The sequence below is a fragment of the Macaca nemestrina genome, chromosome 2, assembly GCF_043159975.1.
Source record: "Macaca nemestrina isolate mMacNem1 chromosome 2, mMacNem.hap1, whole genome shotgun sequence".
NCBI lineage: Eukaryota > Metazoa > Chordata > Mammalia > Primates > Cercopithecidae > Macaca > Macaca nemestrina.
The window spans coordinates 153,974,681-153,992,040 of NC_092126.1; the positions used below are offsets into that span (position 1 = coordinate 153,974,681).

The following is a 17,360-nucleotide window of genomic DNA, read 5'->3' on the forward strand; positions in this document are numbered from 1 at the left end:
ATACCCTTCCCCCAGGGAGGCTTCCTTCATTCCACCCCAGTCTGCACTGCTCTCACGCTTCTAAGCTATGGGAATTGTAGTCCCAGTGTGGAGCGTGGCCTGAACCAGGAAGCACGGGGAACACGGCTCGTTCCCTTAGAGCTAGGAGATAGGGTAGAAGATTTCAGATGTTAGCAACTCCATGAAATCGTTATGTCTCCCACCAGGCCCTTTGCTGATGCTTCTTTCTTCTGCCTTCAATGTTTTTTCTCTTATTTATCATTTACTTGGATGTTTCCTCTTTCAGGAAGCCTTCTTTGCTCAACCAGACCGAGTTGCTCTCTCATCTGTGTTCTTCTTGCATCCTTTATTCCCCACGAAAAATAAAAATTAAAAAAATCTTAAGCCCCGAAATTGACTGAATGGACTCCCTCTCCGTTAAGGAGACCCCAGGGTAACCTTAAAAACTGACTTCCTAATGGGAGGTCAGACACGCCCTGTTACATTCCCTCTTCCATAACTACCACTAGCCTTTCTTCCCTAAGGGTTAAGCAGAAACCAGCCCTTTTGAAAGACTCGCTCCAATGCTGACATCAACCAACTGCCCAATGCTGCCCCTCCATTTCTGTGGTTTTGACACAGCCACTGACCAGCAGTCCTTGCTGATACAAGACCACCAACCTCAAGAGTGGTTCTGGCCAGTCTATAAAGGCTGGGCACAGAGGGCCTTTATGTCCTCACCTTTTGATGTATAGGCCTAATTGTAATACATTTGACTGTTGTCTCCACCCCAAAATGAACATGAGATGCATGTTTCATGCATGTTAGCCTACTACTATGGCCTCCCCTTCATGAGTAATCACTTCTCCTCTATAACCTGTTAACTATCTCAGCATAAATTCCAGTCCCCTTTACCCCTCCCTTGAAGTGTTGAGTCTGGCTTCTGGCTGGAAGCTGTCCTTCCCAGACAGTCAGAATGGCCTCCTGCAGGCTGCAACCCTTTATAATAAATAAAAATCTCCTTTCCAAATTTGTGAACCTCATGGTTCTTCAGTTGACAACCCACACTTCTCACACTAAGTTGTCATCATCTGTTTGCTTGTTTCCCCACTGGATGGAAGCCCCTCAAGGGTAAGGACCCCCCGGAAGTCAGGCTGGGGGACTAAGATAGAAGTGACCTGAAGCTTTCAACATCTATTCAGCAAATATTTATTGAGCACCTACTTCATGCCATGCCGTGATCTAGGCAGCATTGATAAAAGCAGACACATGTAAGAAGGAAAAGATGGGAAGGATTTCTGTGAGAAGAGAATGGAGTGGGCATCTGTGTTTATCAGAATTGAAATCTCTGTGACTTAACACACACATGTTTATTTCTTACACATGAGAAGTCTGATGTGGTAAGTAGTGCCTAACTTCTATCTAGTGAGGCCAGGGCTCAGAATCCATCTATCATGTGCTCTGCCATCTCTACGTGTGGCTTTTCATCCACCATGACAGTAAGAAAGAGATGAATGAGGCACACTGGCTCTAATGGCCTAAACTGGGAAGTGACATCTACTGCTCACAGCCCATTGGCCAGGACTAGTCACATGACTCCACCCCAACTGCAAGGGAGGCTGGGAAATGTAGAAGTGTACAGAGAGCAACACAGGTACAGCATCCTGGGCTGCGTGTGTGGGGCGGGGAGGGTGAGGAGGAGGAGAGAGATGTTTGGAGAGCAGCAAGCAGACCATTTTGCCCTAATGCCTGGCATGGACTTGTAATAAAGCCCCATCAACTTTTTGTTTTGTTTGTTTTTGTTCGCTTTTGTGATTAGAGAATGAAGCAAGGGAGGAATAATTGGTCTCCAAATTTGAGCTTTAAGTCCCTTCTATCCTGGAGCATTAGAACTAAAAACACCATTTATCAAGAATCAACTCAGTGCCTGGCACTGTGCCAGGAGCTGTACACCTATCATTTGATCTCAATTAATCTTGAAACAGTCCTGAGGGGAATGGGACTGCCAAGATTATTGTGCTCATATTACAGATGAGAAGACTGAAGCTCAAACTGGCTTAAGCGTTTGTTCAGCCTGTGGCGAAAGACCAAACCCTTTTTATTATGGTGCATGGGTATGATCCTCATAGGGACAAAGGAGAAAACATTAAAGAGCTAGAGGGAGTGGGCTTCTTACTCTTCAAATGGCCTCATTTCTGAGGAAGAATCCACACCTCACAAATCAATGAAGTTTGACAGCAGAAGAGGGTGGGATGTATCCCTGGGCTTAACTTCTCCACACACAGCTGCAACTCAACTTTCCTCAACTGCAAATGGACATGGCAGATTGGCCTCCTGGGCAACCACAAGGAGCCAGTGAGAAAGTGGCTGTGAACACTGAGCACCCAGAGAGCACTCCATGAGCAGCCTCTCTTCTCTTTAGAGGGCCTGCCTTCAGAGGGGACCTATGGGCAGAGGGAATCTTACTAGGGCCCACTTGCCCTGATGGTGGCAGTTAGGTAGTCAAGGGCTTCCAGAAGGCAGCTGAGGGGTGTGGAGAGTCAAGCCCAAGGGGAAGGCCAGATCTACATGCTTGACCTTGGGGCAGTACCCTTGTCTCTGTCAGTTCCCTCATCTGAAAATAAGGAGGTGTTGGTTCTCATCCGTCAAATGCTCAATATGTCAGAGGGCTCTTAGGAGCATTATGGGGAAGATGGTGTGAATGCATCTTGTCAACCCTAGATTTTCCTGTCTCCCCACTCCCCACCCCACCTGAACCATGAGCTCCAAAGGAAGAGGAGCTGGGTCTTGGACACCCTTCTTTCTCCCACCTCCCTCTGCCCCAGAAGGTGACCAAAAGCTGTTGGTAGAAAAGTTGAAAAGTCCATCCATCCACCAAACAGAGGATCATCTAACTAACTCAAAGTCTAAAACTAAGGGGATTTGGGGGTTTCGTTTCAGTCAGAGATTGCAAACTGGCCATGAGTGGGCCAAATTCAGCTCAGACAAGTTACTTAACTTTGCTGTACCCTGGCTTCCTCATTGGTAAAATGGGCATATTAATATCTGGAAGGACAGTCAAGGATTAAAATAATTAATATACGGAAAGTGCTGAGGACAGTGTCTGACACATAAGTGTTGTGTATTTGTTTTATTATTATTATTAGAGTCACATGGTATTTCTTAAAGTTTTTGAATTCAAGCGTCTTCACATGACTTCTTCAGTTAACTCTAGTCCACACCACTCCCTCCTGTCCTGCACTGAGCCCCAGAAGACCCCTGGTTTGTGTCTCCTGACTGCAGCCTGGTCCTCTGCCCTCTTTGTTCCTGTTGGTTAACAGGCTGTTTGGTGACACAGACTGTCAACAGAACCATGAAGATTACAGACCGGAGCCAGACCAGTCTTCCCCTCAAACCTCCCCTCTCACCACCACTCCCACCTCCCAAATCCGGCAAACTCAAGGCAAATCCCTGAGCTGGCCTCTCAGACCCACGGCTCCACCTCAGCCAGCTGTGTGTCTCTGGGCAAGCCCTTCCTTCTCTCCAAGCCTTAGTCTCCCCAGGAGTCAACTGGGCTCCAGAACCCCATCCACCTCCCAAGTGTGTTCTGAAATGGGGACAGTAGAGACGACTTGTCATCCCCCCAGGGTCCCTGATTCCCTCTGCAACGGAGCTGAGAACTCTAGTCCTATCTCCTTTTAAATATCCCTCTCAATGCAAAAGAAGAATCCCATGCCAGCTGCGACAGAACAGCAACCACAGAGCTCCATGATTATCTGGATGCAGGTTTTATTATCATTAGGATGACTGTCATTGACAAGGGAAAGGGGCTTAGAGGGTTATATACAAACCACAATTATTGGGCGATGTTTCAATATTCCCACACACATTTATCCCACAGCCACGCACAGCGCAACACCATAGGGTATTCCCCTACATATGCTTCTCCAAGCAGAAACACAGCTGTGGGTCAGGGCTCTGCCCACCCACAAAGGGATGCCCAGAAAGGAGAAGATCCTGGGTCCTGGGGGTGAAGTTTACACATGGAGAATCCTGCCAGATGGGGGAGGGGATGGAAGCTGGATTTGCACATCAATGCCTCAGTCTCAGCCCACCCTCACTGGCTGCCATCCCAGAAGGACCCTCTTAGCCAGGGCTAAGGAAGGAGCAGACCTGTGGAGGTGGGGGTGACAGGGGTTCTGGGATCTGCCCCTTTGCCTGTGGTGCTAAGTGGGGGAAAGTGGGGTTTAAACTTCTAGGCTGATTTTCTGACGTGCCTAAAGGAAGAGGGCAAGGCCAGGGGCTAGGGTGTGTGTGAATATGGGGCGGGGAGAGAGGGGCTCAGGCTTATGGTCAGGGATCTAATGAGAAAATGCAGAGGTCATGAATGGTGGGGCACACAGGGCTCAAGACATCCTTAGACCACAAACTCGACTTCAGGGGAAACTGGGTTCACTCCTCCAGGGGCTCCCTGACCTAGGCAGCCCGCCGGCCAGGGTGCTGCCGCTTTTCCTCAGCTCCCTGGTTCCTACTCAGGTCATCCAGGAGCCCCAGTAGGAGGCCCGCCTGACCACAGGCTCCCTGGGGCCCACAGGGTCCTCCCAGGGCCCTCTTGCCCGGATGCTGGCGTTTCTCAGGCATCAGCTCTTCCTCTCTCTCTTCTTCCTCCTCCTCTTCTTCCCAGCTCCTTTGAGCCTTGGGATCTGCCAGCCTTCTGCCTGGGTGCTGCCGCTTTGTGACAGCATACCCAAGCCAGGGGGAGCGCCGGCCAGGATGCTGCCGCTTGTGCTGGGTTACATCGACTGACCATGAAGCCTCATCTTCCCGTCGGCCAGGGTGCTGCCGTTTGTGGGGTCCCACAGCCCCCGCTTCTTCCTCTTCCTCTTCTTCAACTCCCTCTTCCTCCTCCTCCTCTCTTTTGCCTGGATGCTGACGTTTGGCGAGCCAGTCAGATTGAAGGATCTGGGACGCTGGGGAAAGAAAGAGGTCAGTGAGGGGCCCCTGACCCATGTAATAGGCAGGCGCCTGAGTGCCCACTCCAGCATTTCTCCCAGGCAGAGTACATTTCCTGCAGCTCCCACTCAGAGCCACGGTCTTGCACCTGCCCCTCAGGCCTCACAGATACACAGTTACACAACAGTCAAAGGCATTGCCTCTCATTCCAATCCCAGTTCTGGCACTCCCTAGTTGTCTGACCATAAGCAACTCAATTGATTTATGGGAGACTCAGTTTTCTTCTGTGTAAAATGGTAATAATAGTACCTAACTAGGAGGTTGTTAGGAAGATCAAACAGTGTGATAAGGTGTTTTAATCGCTTAGAATAGTGTCTGGCACAGAAGTGCCTGGTCAATAGTAATTCAAACTGTCACACACAAAGCAACTCTCTCCCTGGCACACAGACGCTTCCCCACTGAGGGCCTCCTCCCTGTGAAATATTTCCAGCATGGAGACGGGGAGGAATCTGACTCCAAGGAATGGTCAACTCCAGATCCCGCCCAGGCGCAGCCAGGGAGGGTTTCTGAGCTTCCGAAAGGCAGGAGGCTGATGACCAAGCCTCCCCTCCTCTCTGCCTCCAGGTTTCCACCGCTCTCCCGGTAGCCTAGCCCGACAGTCCCCGACAGTCCCATCCACTCACCGGAGTGCTCACCCTGGTCCCCTTGCAGCCGCTGGATGTTTTCCCGGAGGAAGAGGACGCGCTCCACCTGGCGCAGGAGGTCATCCAGGCCCGGACGCTCCGCGGCTGTCACTGCCTCCTGCTGGGCCGCCTCTGGCTGAGCACGGCCCCCAGGGACACCGGTCAGGTTCAGGGTCAAAGCCAGGGCGAGCAGCAACCAAGGGCCGGGCATCGCGGCGTCTGGGTTAGAGGACAGAGAGAGCCTGAGCGCACCGAATCCCACCACATCCCGCTCGGTCTTCCCAGACGCCCGCCGGAACAAACCACGCACAGTTCAACCGCCCTCCCAGGAGCAGGGCCACTGCCCCTTGTGCAGGGGCGGGAGCAGCGGCGGGGTCCGCCCCGGCTCTGAGTCCACACTGCCCCCTCTAGGCATCCTCATCCCCACGGGTGCCTGTAGTGCCTGCGCCCAGTTATACTTGAGCAAGACAGGAGGCCGTGGGAACCCCATCACCAGCGCCACCGCCACCCTTCAATGTGACGCGGGGCTGGGGGAGCCGACGCTGGGACTGCCTCGCCGGGAGTGCAACCACTGAGATTGCAGCGCCAGGCACAGCCGCGACACTAACGGTTGTGTCCCCGCCAAGACTCCTGCCAACGTCCCCATCGCCACGTTCTAATTCTAAGCTCCATGGCCGACATCTTCATTCCAAAGCTAAGATTCGGGTTCTAAAGCTCAAAGTCTATTTGTAAAGCTAAAATTCTATTTCTAATGCTAAGCTTTCATGACTAAGCCAGGACTCTGCTTCTAAAGCTAAAATCCTAATTTCAACGCTAAAATTCTATTTCTAGCGTTGAGATTGGGATTCGAACTCCCAGCTTCTCACGCCGACGCCCTGAATGCCCAGATCTGTCCGGCCGCACCCGGTCAGGGGGTGTCGCGGAGCTCCCACCCTGCGCTCTGGCCTCCGCGGACCTGAGTGCCCAGCAGCGAGCGCCACCGGTGTGCCCGCGCCGCGCCTCCCGTCGGGTCCCCTGCCGGCGCTCGGGGAGGAAACGGGGGTGCGAGCGCAGCGCCCGCCTGTGCACCGGCCCTGCGCTCCAGGAAGCTCTCGGAGAACCGAAGGCGAGGACGGGCCGAGAAGGCTCCCTTTCCAGTGCTCCCAGACGCCGCCTGCGGAAGGAGAGGGGTCGAGGCGGTTACCTGCCAGGCGTGGGCTCCACAGGATGGGTCCAGGATCCGGGGACTTGGGGTCCGCAGTCGGCAGGTCAGCAGTCCGCAGCGCTGAGGACCCCGGGCGCCTGCCGAGCGCTCTTCAGCTGGGCCGCCGCTTTTATCCGCGCGAGGCGGCGGCTCCAGTGAGGTCAGCGGGGAGGGGTCGCGGCCGCCGGGAAGGGGCGCTGACGGCAGCTGGCCCCGCGGGACCCCGCCCGACTGCTCCTCCGGAAATCTGGGGCGGGGACGGTGGGGACGCGAGCCAGGGCGCGGAGACACTGGCCGCAGGATGGGGCGCCGGCGCGGGGTCGTTTCTGCACCACCTCCGGAGATCTGTTGACGAGAACACTCGTGTAGGGGGGCAAAGGGAGGGACAGAGATTGAGAGAAGCACACGATTAAACTCAGACGCACGAGAGAGCGAGAGGGCGAGACAAAAACCGAGATCCACACGGAGACGACGGAGAAACACAGGGCAGACACACACAAAAGGGACACGGCCGCAGAACCAATGGAGAACACAGATGGGCGAGAGAAGGGCAAGAGAGAGAGAGAATGGGGGACAAGTGGGAGTGGAGCTCTACTTTAAAAAAAAAAAAAGAGAGAGAGAGAGATGGGATCTCGCTTTGTCCCCCAGACTGGAGTGCGGTGGCGCAATCATGGCTCACTGCAGCCTCCAACTCTTGGGCTCAAGTCATCCTCCTGCCTCAGCCTCCTGAGTCTCTGGGATTACAGGCGTGAGCCACCCCACAGGCTCCGGGGTGCTAATCTTAACTGTGTCATTCCTGGCTAGTGCCTCTGCTTCTCTGGGCCTCAGTTTTCTCCTCAGTGCAATAGGAGCCAAGAGGAAAGCTTTCAGAATTCCGAAACTGGCGGCCTGCAGGCTACAACCAGTTCATGGACAATTTTGATTGACTTCCACAGTGTTTTGAAAAAAATCTGAATAACCAACATTTTAAAACCAAGATAACTTAGAAAAATTTGGATTTGTGGCTTCTCTTAAAAAAGAGTAGGCCCACATTTCTTCCTGCCAACAGTCAGCTGGAGCTGAACCTGGCTGCCCTCGGCCACCACAGTCCCCACCACTCCCTAATGTCTCCCCATGTGTTGCCCCTGTCACTAAGGAGGGACATTCGAGTCTGCAGTCCCTGCACAGAAAATCTACTGGAGTTCACCCAAGTCTGGCAAAGGAGTGGAGGGGAAGTAGGCAGGAGAAACATATGGGTGTGAAGGAGCTTGTCCCCCCAATCAGTCCCCAAAGTCCCAGATGTGGGACTGCCACATCTAGCCCTAGGACCGCCTCCATCTTGAAACTTTTTTTTGAGACAGGGTCTCATTCTGCCCCTCAGGCTGGAGTGCAGCAGTGCAATCTCAACTCACTGCAGCCTTGATCGCCCCAGTTTAAGGGATCCTCCCACCTCAGCCTCCAAAGTAGCTGGGACTACAGCCAGGTACAGTAATTTTTATGGCTATTTTTTTTTTTTTTTTTTTTTTTTTGAGACGGAGTCTCGCTCTGCCACCCAGGCTGGAGTGCAGTGGCCGGATCTCAGCTCACTGCAAGCTCCGCCTCCCGGGTTCATGTATGGCTATTTTTTTTTTTTTAACTTATTCCTTGTAGAGACGGAGTCTTCTTATGCTGCCCAGGCTGGTCTCGAACTCCTAGACTCTAGAGATCCTCCTCCTTGGCCTCCCAAAGTTCGGGATTACAGGCATGAGCCACCACACCCGGCCCATCTCGAAACATTTAACAAGCACCCACTATAGTGTCAGGCTCCTTGGTAAGTCCTGAAGGCCTAGAAGTGAATGAGGCTCAGCCCCAGCCCTCAAAAACTTCAGAGGCAGTGAGGGAGACAGGCTGAAAAATGGAGTGAATCTGACAAGGAGAGTGCAACAACTCACCTGCGGGCGGTGGGCAGGCGGTTGGGGGTAGTCGGGAAGAAAACAGAGTCACTGTGGAGGGTGATGTGGGCTAAGATAAAAGTCTGGATGCAAAGTAATGAGGTAAGGAATTCAGAACCGGAGCTACTGAGTCTACCAGGAAATGTCCAGAAGGTTCACAGAGGGAAAGGAGAGCCGAACCTTGAGGGAGGCGGGAGAGTTGGCCAGGTCCACTTAGAGGGAACCACATTATTGGCAGAGGGAACACATCAGTGAAAGCATCTCCTACCTCTGGACAGTCCTAGCAATTTTCTGCTTCACCACCGTACAGTATTTCTTCAGTCTAACACTTTAATGAGGACTTGTATTCCCAGGACACCCTAGTGATCTGACAAAGGATTTCAAAGGTGTTTAATTGTTGCTCCTTCCCTTGGTGGAGTATCCAACTTTCCTGGCACATCCACACCTACAATCTCATTGTGCCTTCTCATCACTGGGGAGATAAACAAGGTGGGCACTGTTAGTCCCATTTTACAGATAGGGCACAGAGGCCTGAGGGGGCAAAGTGACTGTGAAGGTTAGAAGTGAAAGGGAACTTTCATTTTATTTCATTATTTATTTATTTATTTTTTTGAGACAGAGTCTCTGTCTCCCAGACTGGAGAGCAGTGACACAATCTCAGCTCACTGCAACCTCTGCCTTCTGGGTTTGAGCGATTCTCCTGCCTCAGCCTCCCAAGTAGCTGGGATTACAAATGCACACCACCATCCTTGGTTAATTTTTGTATTTTTAGTAGAGACGGGGTTTCCTCATGTTGGCCAGGCTGGTCTTGGACTCCTGACCTCAAGCGATCCACTTGCCTCAGCCTCCCAAAGTGTTGAGATTACAGGAGTGAGTCACCCTGCCTGGCCAGAGGGAACTTTTAGATCACAGCTAGAATCCTTTCCTCATGTTTAGGTGAAGAAACTGAGGTCTGGAGAGATGGCCTGACTCCCAGGCACACTGTGCCTTCAGAGTCAGGTGGTTGGTTCAGGGCAGACTGCAAACGTGAAACCTCAGGCTTGGTCTCCCAGCTAGACTCCAGGATTTGAAGAAATGCCACCCTAGCTAAGATGAAATCAGATAGACCTGTTGTCTTTTGTACCCAATGACGAGGGGGTAAATTGATCCAATCTTTTGGGTGGCGATCTAAAAATTTAGCACGTATGTACCTTCCATTAGACAATTCTGTTTTTCGGAATTCATCGTACAGATACTTCCACCTGTGTACATGAGAATGTATGCACCAGGGTGTTCAGTGCAGCATGGTTTATTGAAGCCAGAATTGGAACCAGCCTGGATGTCTGTCTATCAGGAGGGGGACACTTAAATCAACTAAGATCCATCTAAAACTGAGGGGTACTATGCAGCCTTTAAAAGAAGAAGGCAGTTCCATATGTACTCATGTGGAATAAGAACTATGTGTACATGATGCTGCCATTTGTGGAGTGTGAGGAAGATGGGCTGCCAGGCTCTTATGTTCTTTTTGTTTTGTTTTGTTGTTGTTTGGAGATAGGGTCTTGCCCTGTCACCCAGGTTGGAATGCAGCAGCACAATCAGTAGCTCACTGCAGCCTCAAACTTCTGGGCTCAAGCAATCATCTTGCCTCAGCCTCCTAAAGCACTGGGATTACAGGCACACACCAGTACCACACCGGGCTAGATTTTTGTTTTTGTTTTGTAAAGACGGGGTCTCACTATGTTGCCCAGGCTGGTCTCAAATGCCTGGCCTCAAGCAATCCTCCAGCCTTGGCCTCCCAAGTGCTGGGATTACAGACCTGAGCCACCACACACAGCCTTCTTATGTTCTTAGACAAGACCCATGAAGAAGGAAACCTAGAAGCCAGGGAAAGGGAGGATAGAGAGGGTTGTAGGAAGCCTTGCTTTTCACTGTCAGCTCTTAGCCCTGTTTGAATTTTCTGTCTGCCTTTTATCCATAGAAATTCCATGTGGAAATCTCTCTAATCCAGATTCCCCCTTACCTGTTCCACTGGAGATTTTTGACAAAATTGAGCAATAACTGTTGGTGCTAAATCCACCGGAAATACTTTTCAGTTTTCATTTCATTCACTGATTTCTTTATTCAACAAATATTTCCAGTGTGTACATAGGTCTCCGGCATGGTTCTAGGCCTGGGGCACACAGTGAGGCAGAGGGAGGTGCAAGAGAAAGACAGAAGGGATCAGACCTCATGGGAAGCTTGCTGGCTGTGCAGAATAAGAAGTTTGGATTTTGTTCTCAAGGCAATGAGAAAATAGAAGGTTTAAAGGAGGGAAGGAGGGGAGAGATCCAATCTGATTTCTTCTTTTTTTTTTTTTTTTTTTTTTGAGATGGGGTCTTGCTCTATTGCCCAGGCTGCAGCTTCAACCTCCTGGGCTCAAGTGATTCTCCTACCTCAGCCTCCCGAGTACCTGGGACCACAGGCTTGCACCACCAAGCCTGGCAAATTCATTCTTATTTTTGTAGAGACAGGGTCTCCCTGTGTCGCTCAGGCCAGTCTCAAACTCCTGGGCTCAACTGATCCTCCCGCCTCGACTTCCCAAAGTATTGGGATTACAGGCATGAGCCCCCATGCTTGACTTTGATTTATTCTTTCAGATCATCCCTCTGGTTGCCTGATGAATTATAAGCATACAGTTGCTCCTTTGTGACGCTCTCCTGCCTTAGTTTCCCCCCGTTCTGTTCACTCTCTCCTCTCAGGTTCTATCTCTCTCTGCTCAGCCAACTTCTGAATTATATGTGCTCCACTGGGCTCAGCCTGTGTCTACTGTCACCCCACACACTTCCCCAGGCCTTCTTGCCCACCTTACTGAGCCTGGTCACATGCTAGTACCTCACAAATCAGCTTAGCCAGAGAAAACTACACAGTCATCAGAATAGAGAGACCCCCCTCCCTGAGGTAATCCCCCTTGCCAGCTGCAAGTGAGAGAAACTCACCCCAAATTGGCTTAAGCAAAATAAAAGGGGCATGTATTGGTCCATATAACCACAAATATAAAGGCTTGGACTAGCTTGAAGCATGGCAGAATCCGGGGGCCCAACAGGTGTTACTACGAATCTGTCTCTTTTCTCCATTTGTGATCTCTACTTTCCTCTAGAAGGCTTCATTCTCAGGCTGACTGTCCTCAAAGATGGAGAAGTGGTCATAGGCAGCGCCAGGATCCCATTTTCCCAGCTGAGTTACCCTGAGAATAAAAGAGTCCTTTCCCAAAAGTCCAGCTCTCATTGACCCAGCTGAGGTCACATACTCATTACTAAACCAATCATCATGATTCAGATTAGCCAAGCCTGGGACTGAAGGGTGGAGTCAGCCCCATCTGAACAGCATGGACTGAGGAGGGTTCTCCAAAGCCATATTGGGGTGCACCTTCCAGAAAAGGATGCGTTGAATGCTGAGCAGGTAAAACAACACAGGTCCCCTACAGCCTCTTTAGAGGGATGAAGAAACCAAGACTCCGAGAGGGAGAAAGGCTGCCTGAGTCCCTTAGTGAATTAACAACAACCTAAGTCCAGTGCTCTACCCAGTGAGCACTTTCCTTCTCACCTGTCGGGTCAGGGTTTGCTCTAAAGGAACTGGAAATGACCGAACTCCAGTCGCCAGACTGGGCTCTATCTTCCACTCCACATCTCACCCCCACCCCCTGGATCTTGTTCTGGTCTCACTGGCAGTAAATCACCATTAAGACAGTACTGTCTTCTGGAGACTTTGGGGAGCTCCATTTCCAAAGCGCCTAATAAATGACTCCCTAACAGAGTGATTTCAGATGCTGTGATAGGAAGGGAGTGCTATTTGGGTGCCAGGAGGACTCTTGGCAGCTGACCACTCTGACTCCACTTAGATCACCCTTGGTCACTGCCCAGCTGCTGACACAGAACTAACTCAGTCCTTTTCCTCCAGTGCCCTTCAATCCGATATGTATTTATTGAGCACCTTCTACATGTAGGCAATGTGGCAGGTGCCAGGGGACGGAGGGGAATGAAACTGTATGGTTCCCGGCTGGGCGCGGTGGCTCACGCCTGTAATCCCAGCACTTTGGGAGGCCAAGGTGGGCGGATCATGAGGTCAGGAGAGCGAGACCATCCTGTCTAACACAGTGAAACCCCGTCTCTACTAAAAACACAAAAAAAAATTAGCCAGGCTTGGTGGCGAGTGCCTGTAGTCCCTGTAGTCCCAGCTACTCGGGAGGCTGAGGCAGGAGAATGGCATGAACTCAGGAGGCGGAGCTTGCAGTGAGCTGAGATCACACCACTGCACTCCAGCCTGGGCAACAGAGTAAGACTTCATCTCAAAAAAAAAAAAAAAAGAAAGAAAAGAAACCGTATGGTTCCCTGCTGATGGTAAGACTGAGTCCATATAGCATATGCTGGCATTCAAGACACTTTATAATTGGGACACAATCTAGGCTTTTCTCCTGCCAATTCTCCCCTCCTTCCATATTCATGTCTTCTCCACATCAACTAGTGCAACCCATTTGACAAACATGTTGTGCAATTTTACACCTCCGTGGTTTTGCCCCTCTCTTTACCTCTGACACCTGCAGGTCACTTACTTATTCTTCAGAGCCTGCTGCAAATGTCCTTCACTCTTGAGTTTGTTTTTTTTTTTTTTTTTTTGAGACGGAGTCTCACGCTGTTGCCCAGGCTGGAGTGCAGTGGCACGATCTCGGCTCACTGCAAGCTCCGCCTCCTGGGTTTACGCCAGTCTCCTGCCTCAGCCTCCTGAGTAGCTAGGACTACAGGCGCCCGCCACCGCGCCCGGCTAATTTTTTTTTTGTATTTTTAGTAGAGACGGGGTTTCACTGTGGTCTCGATCTCCTGACCTTGTGATCTGCCCGCCTCGGCCTCCCAAAGTGCTGGGATTACAGGCTTGAGCCACCGCGCCCGGCCCCTTCACTCTTGAGTTTTAGGGACAAGAGGATTCGGAGAGAAACACTCTTCTGAAGGTGTTAGCAGTCTGGCAGGGGAGACGTACGTGCCCACATAAATTACATTACAGCCATGTGCTTAAAGGCCATGAGGAGGGATCACAGATCCAGCCTGAGGGGACAGGGATGGCTTGTTTGGGTGAGTCTTGCAATGACCTTGGACAAAGGAGCATGCCAGCAAGTCTTCTATGACCTCTTTTGCTGAAATAAATACCCATCACACTCTCTCTTCCTTCCCAACCTTTATCAATAGGTGTGATCAGATATTTATTTATTTCCTTTTGCTTTTGCTTATCTTCTGCCTTTCCCACCAGAATGCCAGCTCTATGAGGACAAAGACTTGGTCTATCTGTTCCCTGCTGTTTGCCAGCTCCTGGCACACAGCTGACACTCATTAAAGATTTGTTGAATGAATGAATGCATGAATGAATGAACTCAGCCTGGTGAGTGAGCATAAGCTGTCCGGGCCTGTCTTTTGTGCTGAGAGGAGTACAAGGGCAGCCCCACTTCATGATCTCTGGACAGACATCAGAGAAACAAGATATTTGTGTGAGAGAAAAACAATGTGGGGAGCAGACTTGGAGGTGCACGAGGAGACCTGAAAGCCAGAACAATCAGAGAGGGCTTCTTGAAGGTGGTGGTGGGGGAGGGGGCTGCAAAAGCCAGGCCCTGAAGGATGAGGAGAGTCAGGACAAGAGGATGAGGCCAAGTTGTTTGAGTACCTTCCTGAGCAGAGGGGCCTCATCCCTACCTCCGCAGAGCAGCATGGTCCAGTGATGCATAATGTCCAAGGACTGTTGAGGTAGCTTATCACTGTGAGATGCTGGGCAGAGTTGGCCCTGTCTGGGCTCAGGGCCCAAGACAGGCTTCCAAACCCAGAGTCCTGGCTGACAAGTAGAAACCATGAGCCCCTACCGACACAGCCCCTGTGCCCCTTATGAGGTCTTACATTCATGCTGAGCAGCCAATTGCAGGTCTATATGAGCCAGGTTTTTCCCGAGGAACAATTTTCTGCCCAGCTGGAGCTTGCTAAGTGGAGCTGGTGCTCAGGAAGGGCGCTGGGGGCTGCGGGGTTGGTGTGGAGCTGGATGCACAGGAGAGACTTCTGGGAGCACTGTCTGAGGCATTTAGCTGACACAGAGCATGTACACATCTGTGTGGGTGCCTGTGATTGTGCACGTGTATTTGCACCTTCACATGATGTACCTGTGTGCATGTGTATACACGTGCGGGTCCGTGTCTGTATGGTGTGCACATGTACATGTGTCTTGTATGTGTACATGCATATGTATGTGTATGCACATGCATGGGTCATGTCTATAAGGAGTACACATGTGCTTACACACTGATGCTTTGTGTGTGCATGTGCATATGTGTATATGCATGTGTGTGGGGTTCATGTTTGTATGTTGCACACATGTGCATGTGTGTTTGTGCCTAAGTATACAGTCACTGCATACACGTGGGCACTTGCATCCATTGCTTAGTTTAAGGCAGGGTCTAGTGGCTGGAGTAGGGTCCAGTTGGTTGTTGTTGACCTCATCTGATGAGAGAACATAGCTCTAGATCGAATGTTCTATCCATGAATAGGACAACCTCACTTTCCCTTCAAAAACTACCTGTCTGCACTTCCCTTCTTCATTTTCTTCTAGCTCATCTGGTAAATGAACATGTGTTCACAGAACAGAGGGAATTTCCTGGAAGGCAGGGTCTCTGTTCATCTCCCACACAGCATAGAGCACAGTGGATGCTGAGGAAATGGTGAATGCTGGAAAGGAGCAACAGGTACGGTTTGGGAAAACAGGCCCAATGCCTGGGTGGCCTGAACACGTTTTCTCATTTAATTCACACAGCCCTGTGAAGTCAGAATTACTCTCCCTGTTTAAAGAAATCAAGGCTTAGAAAGAGCAGCCAGATGAGGTGGTTCACGCCTGTAGTCCCAGCACTCTGGGAGGCCGAGGTGGGCAGATCATCTGAGGTCAGGAGTTCGAGACCAGCCTGGCCAACATGGCGAAACCCCATCTCTAGTAAAAACACAAAAATTAGCTGGGTGTGGTGGCACGCACCTGTAATCCCAGCTACTCAGGAGGCTGAGGCAGGAGAATCACTTGAGCCTGGGAGGCGGAGGTTGCAGTGAGCCGAGATTGTGCCATTGCATTCCAGTCTGAGCGACAGAGCGGGACTCTGTCTCACAAGGGAAAAAAAAAAAGGAATGACTTGTTTAAATTCACAAAGCCAGGAAATAGAGGAGCTCAGATTTGAGTTCAAATCTACGTGAACTCAAATCTATGTTACAGCAAAGCTTGTCCCACTCTACCCCATTAGATGAAAATAGCTAATGCGTTAGGATGGTGATGAATGTGGAGAATTTTATTTTCCTTTTGCAAAATTCTCTTTGATGGTTTGGTTACATCTTCTTCTCACTAAATTATAGAAACTTTTTATTAGCAAGTATTTTGAAGGAATAAATACCCAAAGCCATCCTTTAACCCAGAATCTGATGTCTCAAATGCCCAAGATGGAGAAGGAGTCAGACTCTGACTTTAGAAATATGTGTCATGAAGCTTGTCTTTAGATCATCTCGAAAGACTATATGCTAATTCTGATGAGGACAGAAATGGTTTGGTGGACCAGGGTGGGAGTAGGGGTGGGAGTGGGCAATAAATCTCTTGCCGCCAGGAAGCTGACAGATGCGGCAGATCAGACACCTCATCATCCATCAGGCCGGCCAGAGATAACAAGCCCCCACCCCTGCCATCTCTTTTCTTATTACGGGAGAAAAATGAAAACCGACTCCAAATTATGTTGGCAATTTAGGTATATTTATTTTGCTGTCAGCCACAAACAGGCTCTATCCCAGTGTTCTGAGCTAATTAAGAGCTTGTCCTCAGAATACCTGGAGCATGCACCCTGAATATTGGAAGTGGGGGAGCAAGTATTAATATGCCAGTAATACTGGTCATGAGTCAGGGTGACAACAGATGGAGGAGGAGGGGCCCAGCGGGTGTAGACAGAGACCTTCAATATGGCCCAAAAAGAGGCCCACGTCCCTCTAAGCTTGCTCTTCCATTGCCCCCTAAGAACCCACGTGTGCATATGGAGTGGACACTGTGGTACTCTGGCCACCTGTGTCCACCTTTTACTTCCAGGAAGCAAAAGGACAGCTCTTTCCTTCTTTGACTTTTGCTTCCTCGCATTACATGCAGCCTTGGTAGGATACCTGCCATGTTGTCCCACCTCCCAGGGCCAAGCAGTGTCCCTGTGGCTGCCACTGCTTCCTGGGACCTAGATGCTCCAGCAGAGAGATGGCAGAGTTGCTGCCGGGACATTTGCAGCACAGCAACAGCAACAGCACAGGAACAAGACGGTTGAGAAGTCCTTACTGCCCAGCTGGACCCCTGCAGGGGCCTCCTTTTGCTCTCAAGCCTGACCTTTTGGTCTTCCTGATGAGCAACAAACCCCCTTTTCAGCTAAGCTCGCTGGATTTGGGTTCTGTTGTCACCAGTCCTGATTGATAATGCCTCCTTCTCTGTCCTGGGACCTCAGGGGAGTCACGGACTCAAATCCTGGCTGTGATTTCAGGAAAGAGAGATTGTGATGGGGAAGAGGTTGGAAGAAGGATCTGAGGACTGGGAAGGGCAAGGGGATACAATTGGGTCAAATGAACATCAAGGGCAATAAGCAAAAAACAGAGTCCCACTTAGAGGCCCAAAGATGTCAGAAATGCTCTC

General features: G+C 50.7%; 1 protein-coding gene across 1 annotated transcript; it reads right to left on the bottom strand.

Moving 5' to 3' along the window:
- Window positions 1-3,735: 3,735 nt before the first annotated feature.
- Window positions 3,736-7,253, bottom strand: LOC105477764 (thyrotropin releasing hormone). The gene is made up of 3 exons (XM_011734506.3): window positions 6,778-7,253; window positions 5,595-5,813; window positions 3,736-4,928 (listed from the first exon to the last, which is right to left on the bottom strand). The coding sequence occupies exons 2-3, from the start codon at window positions 5,803-5,805 to the stop codon at window positions 4,435-4,437; spliced, it is 705 nt and encodes a 234-aa protein (XP_011732808.2). The 5' UTR covers window positions 5,806-5,813; window positions 6,778-7,253; the 3' UTR covers window positions 3,736-4,434.
- Between the last annotated feature and the right edge of the window lie 10,107 nt (window positions 7,254-17,360).

Coding starts and splice junctions, on each gene's coding strand:
- LOC105477764 (XM_011734506.3), bottom strand. CDS start 5,805: ATGCCCGGCCCTTGGTTGCTGCTCGCCCTGGCTTTGACCCTGAACCTG. Junction 4,929..5,594: donor GGACCAGGGTGAGCACTCCG/GTGAGTGGATGG, acceptor TTCTTTCCCCAG/CGTCCCAGATCCTTCAATCT.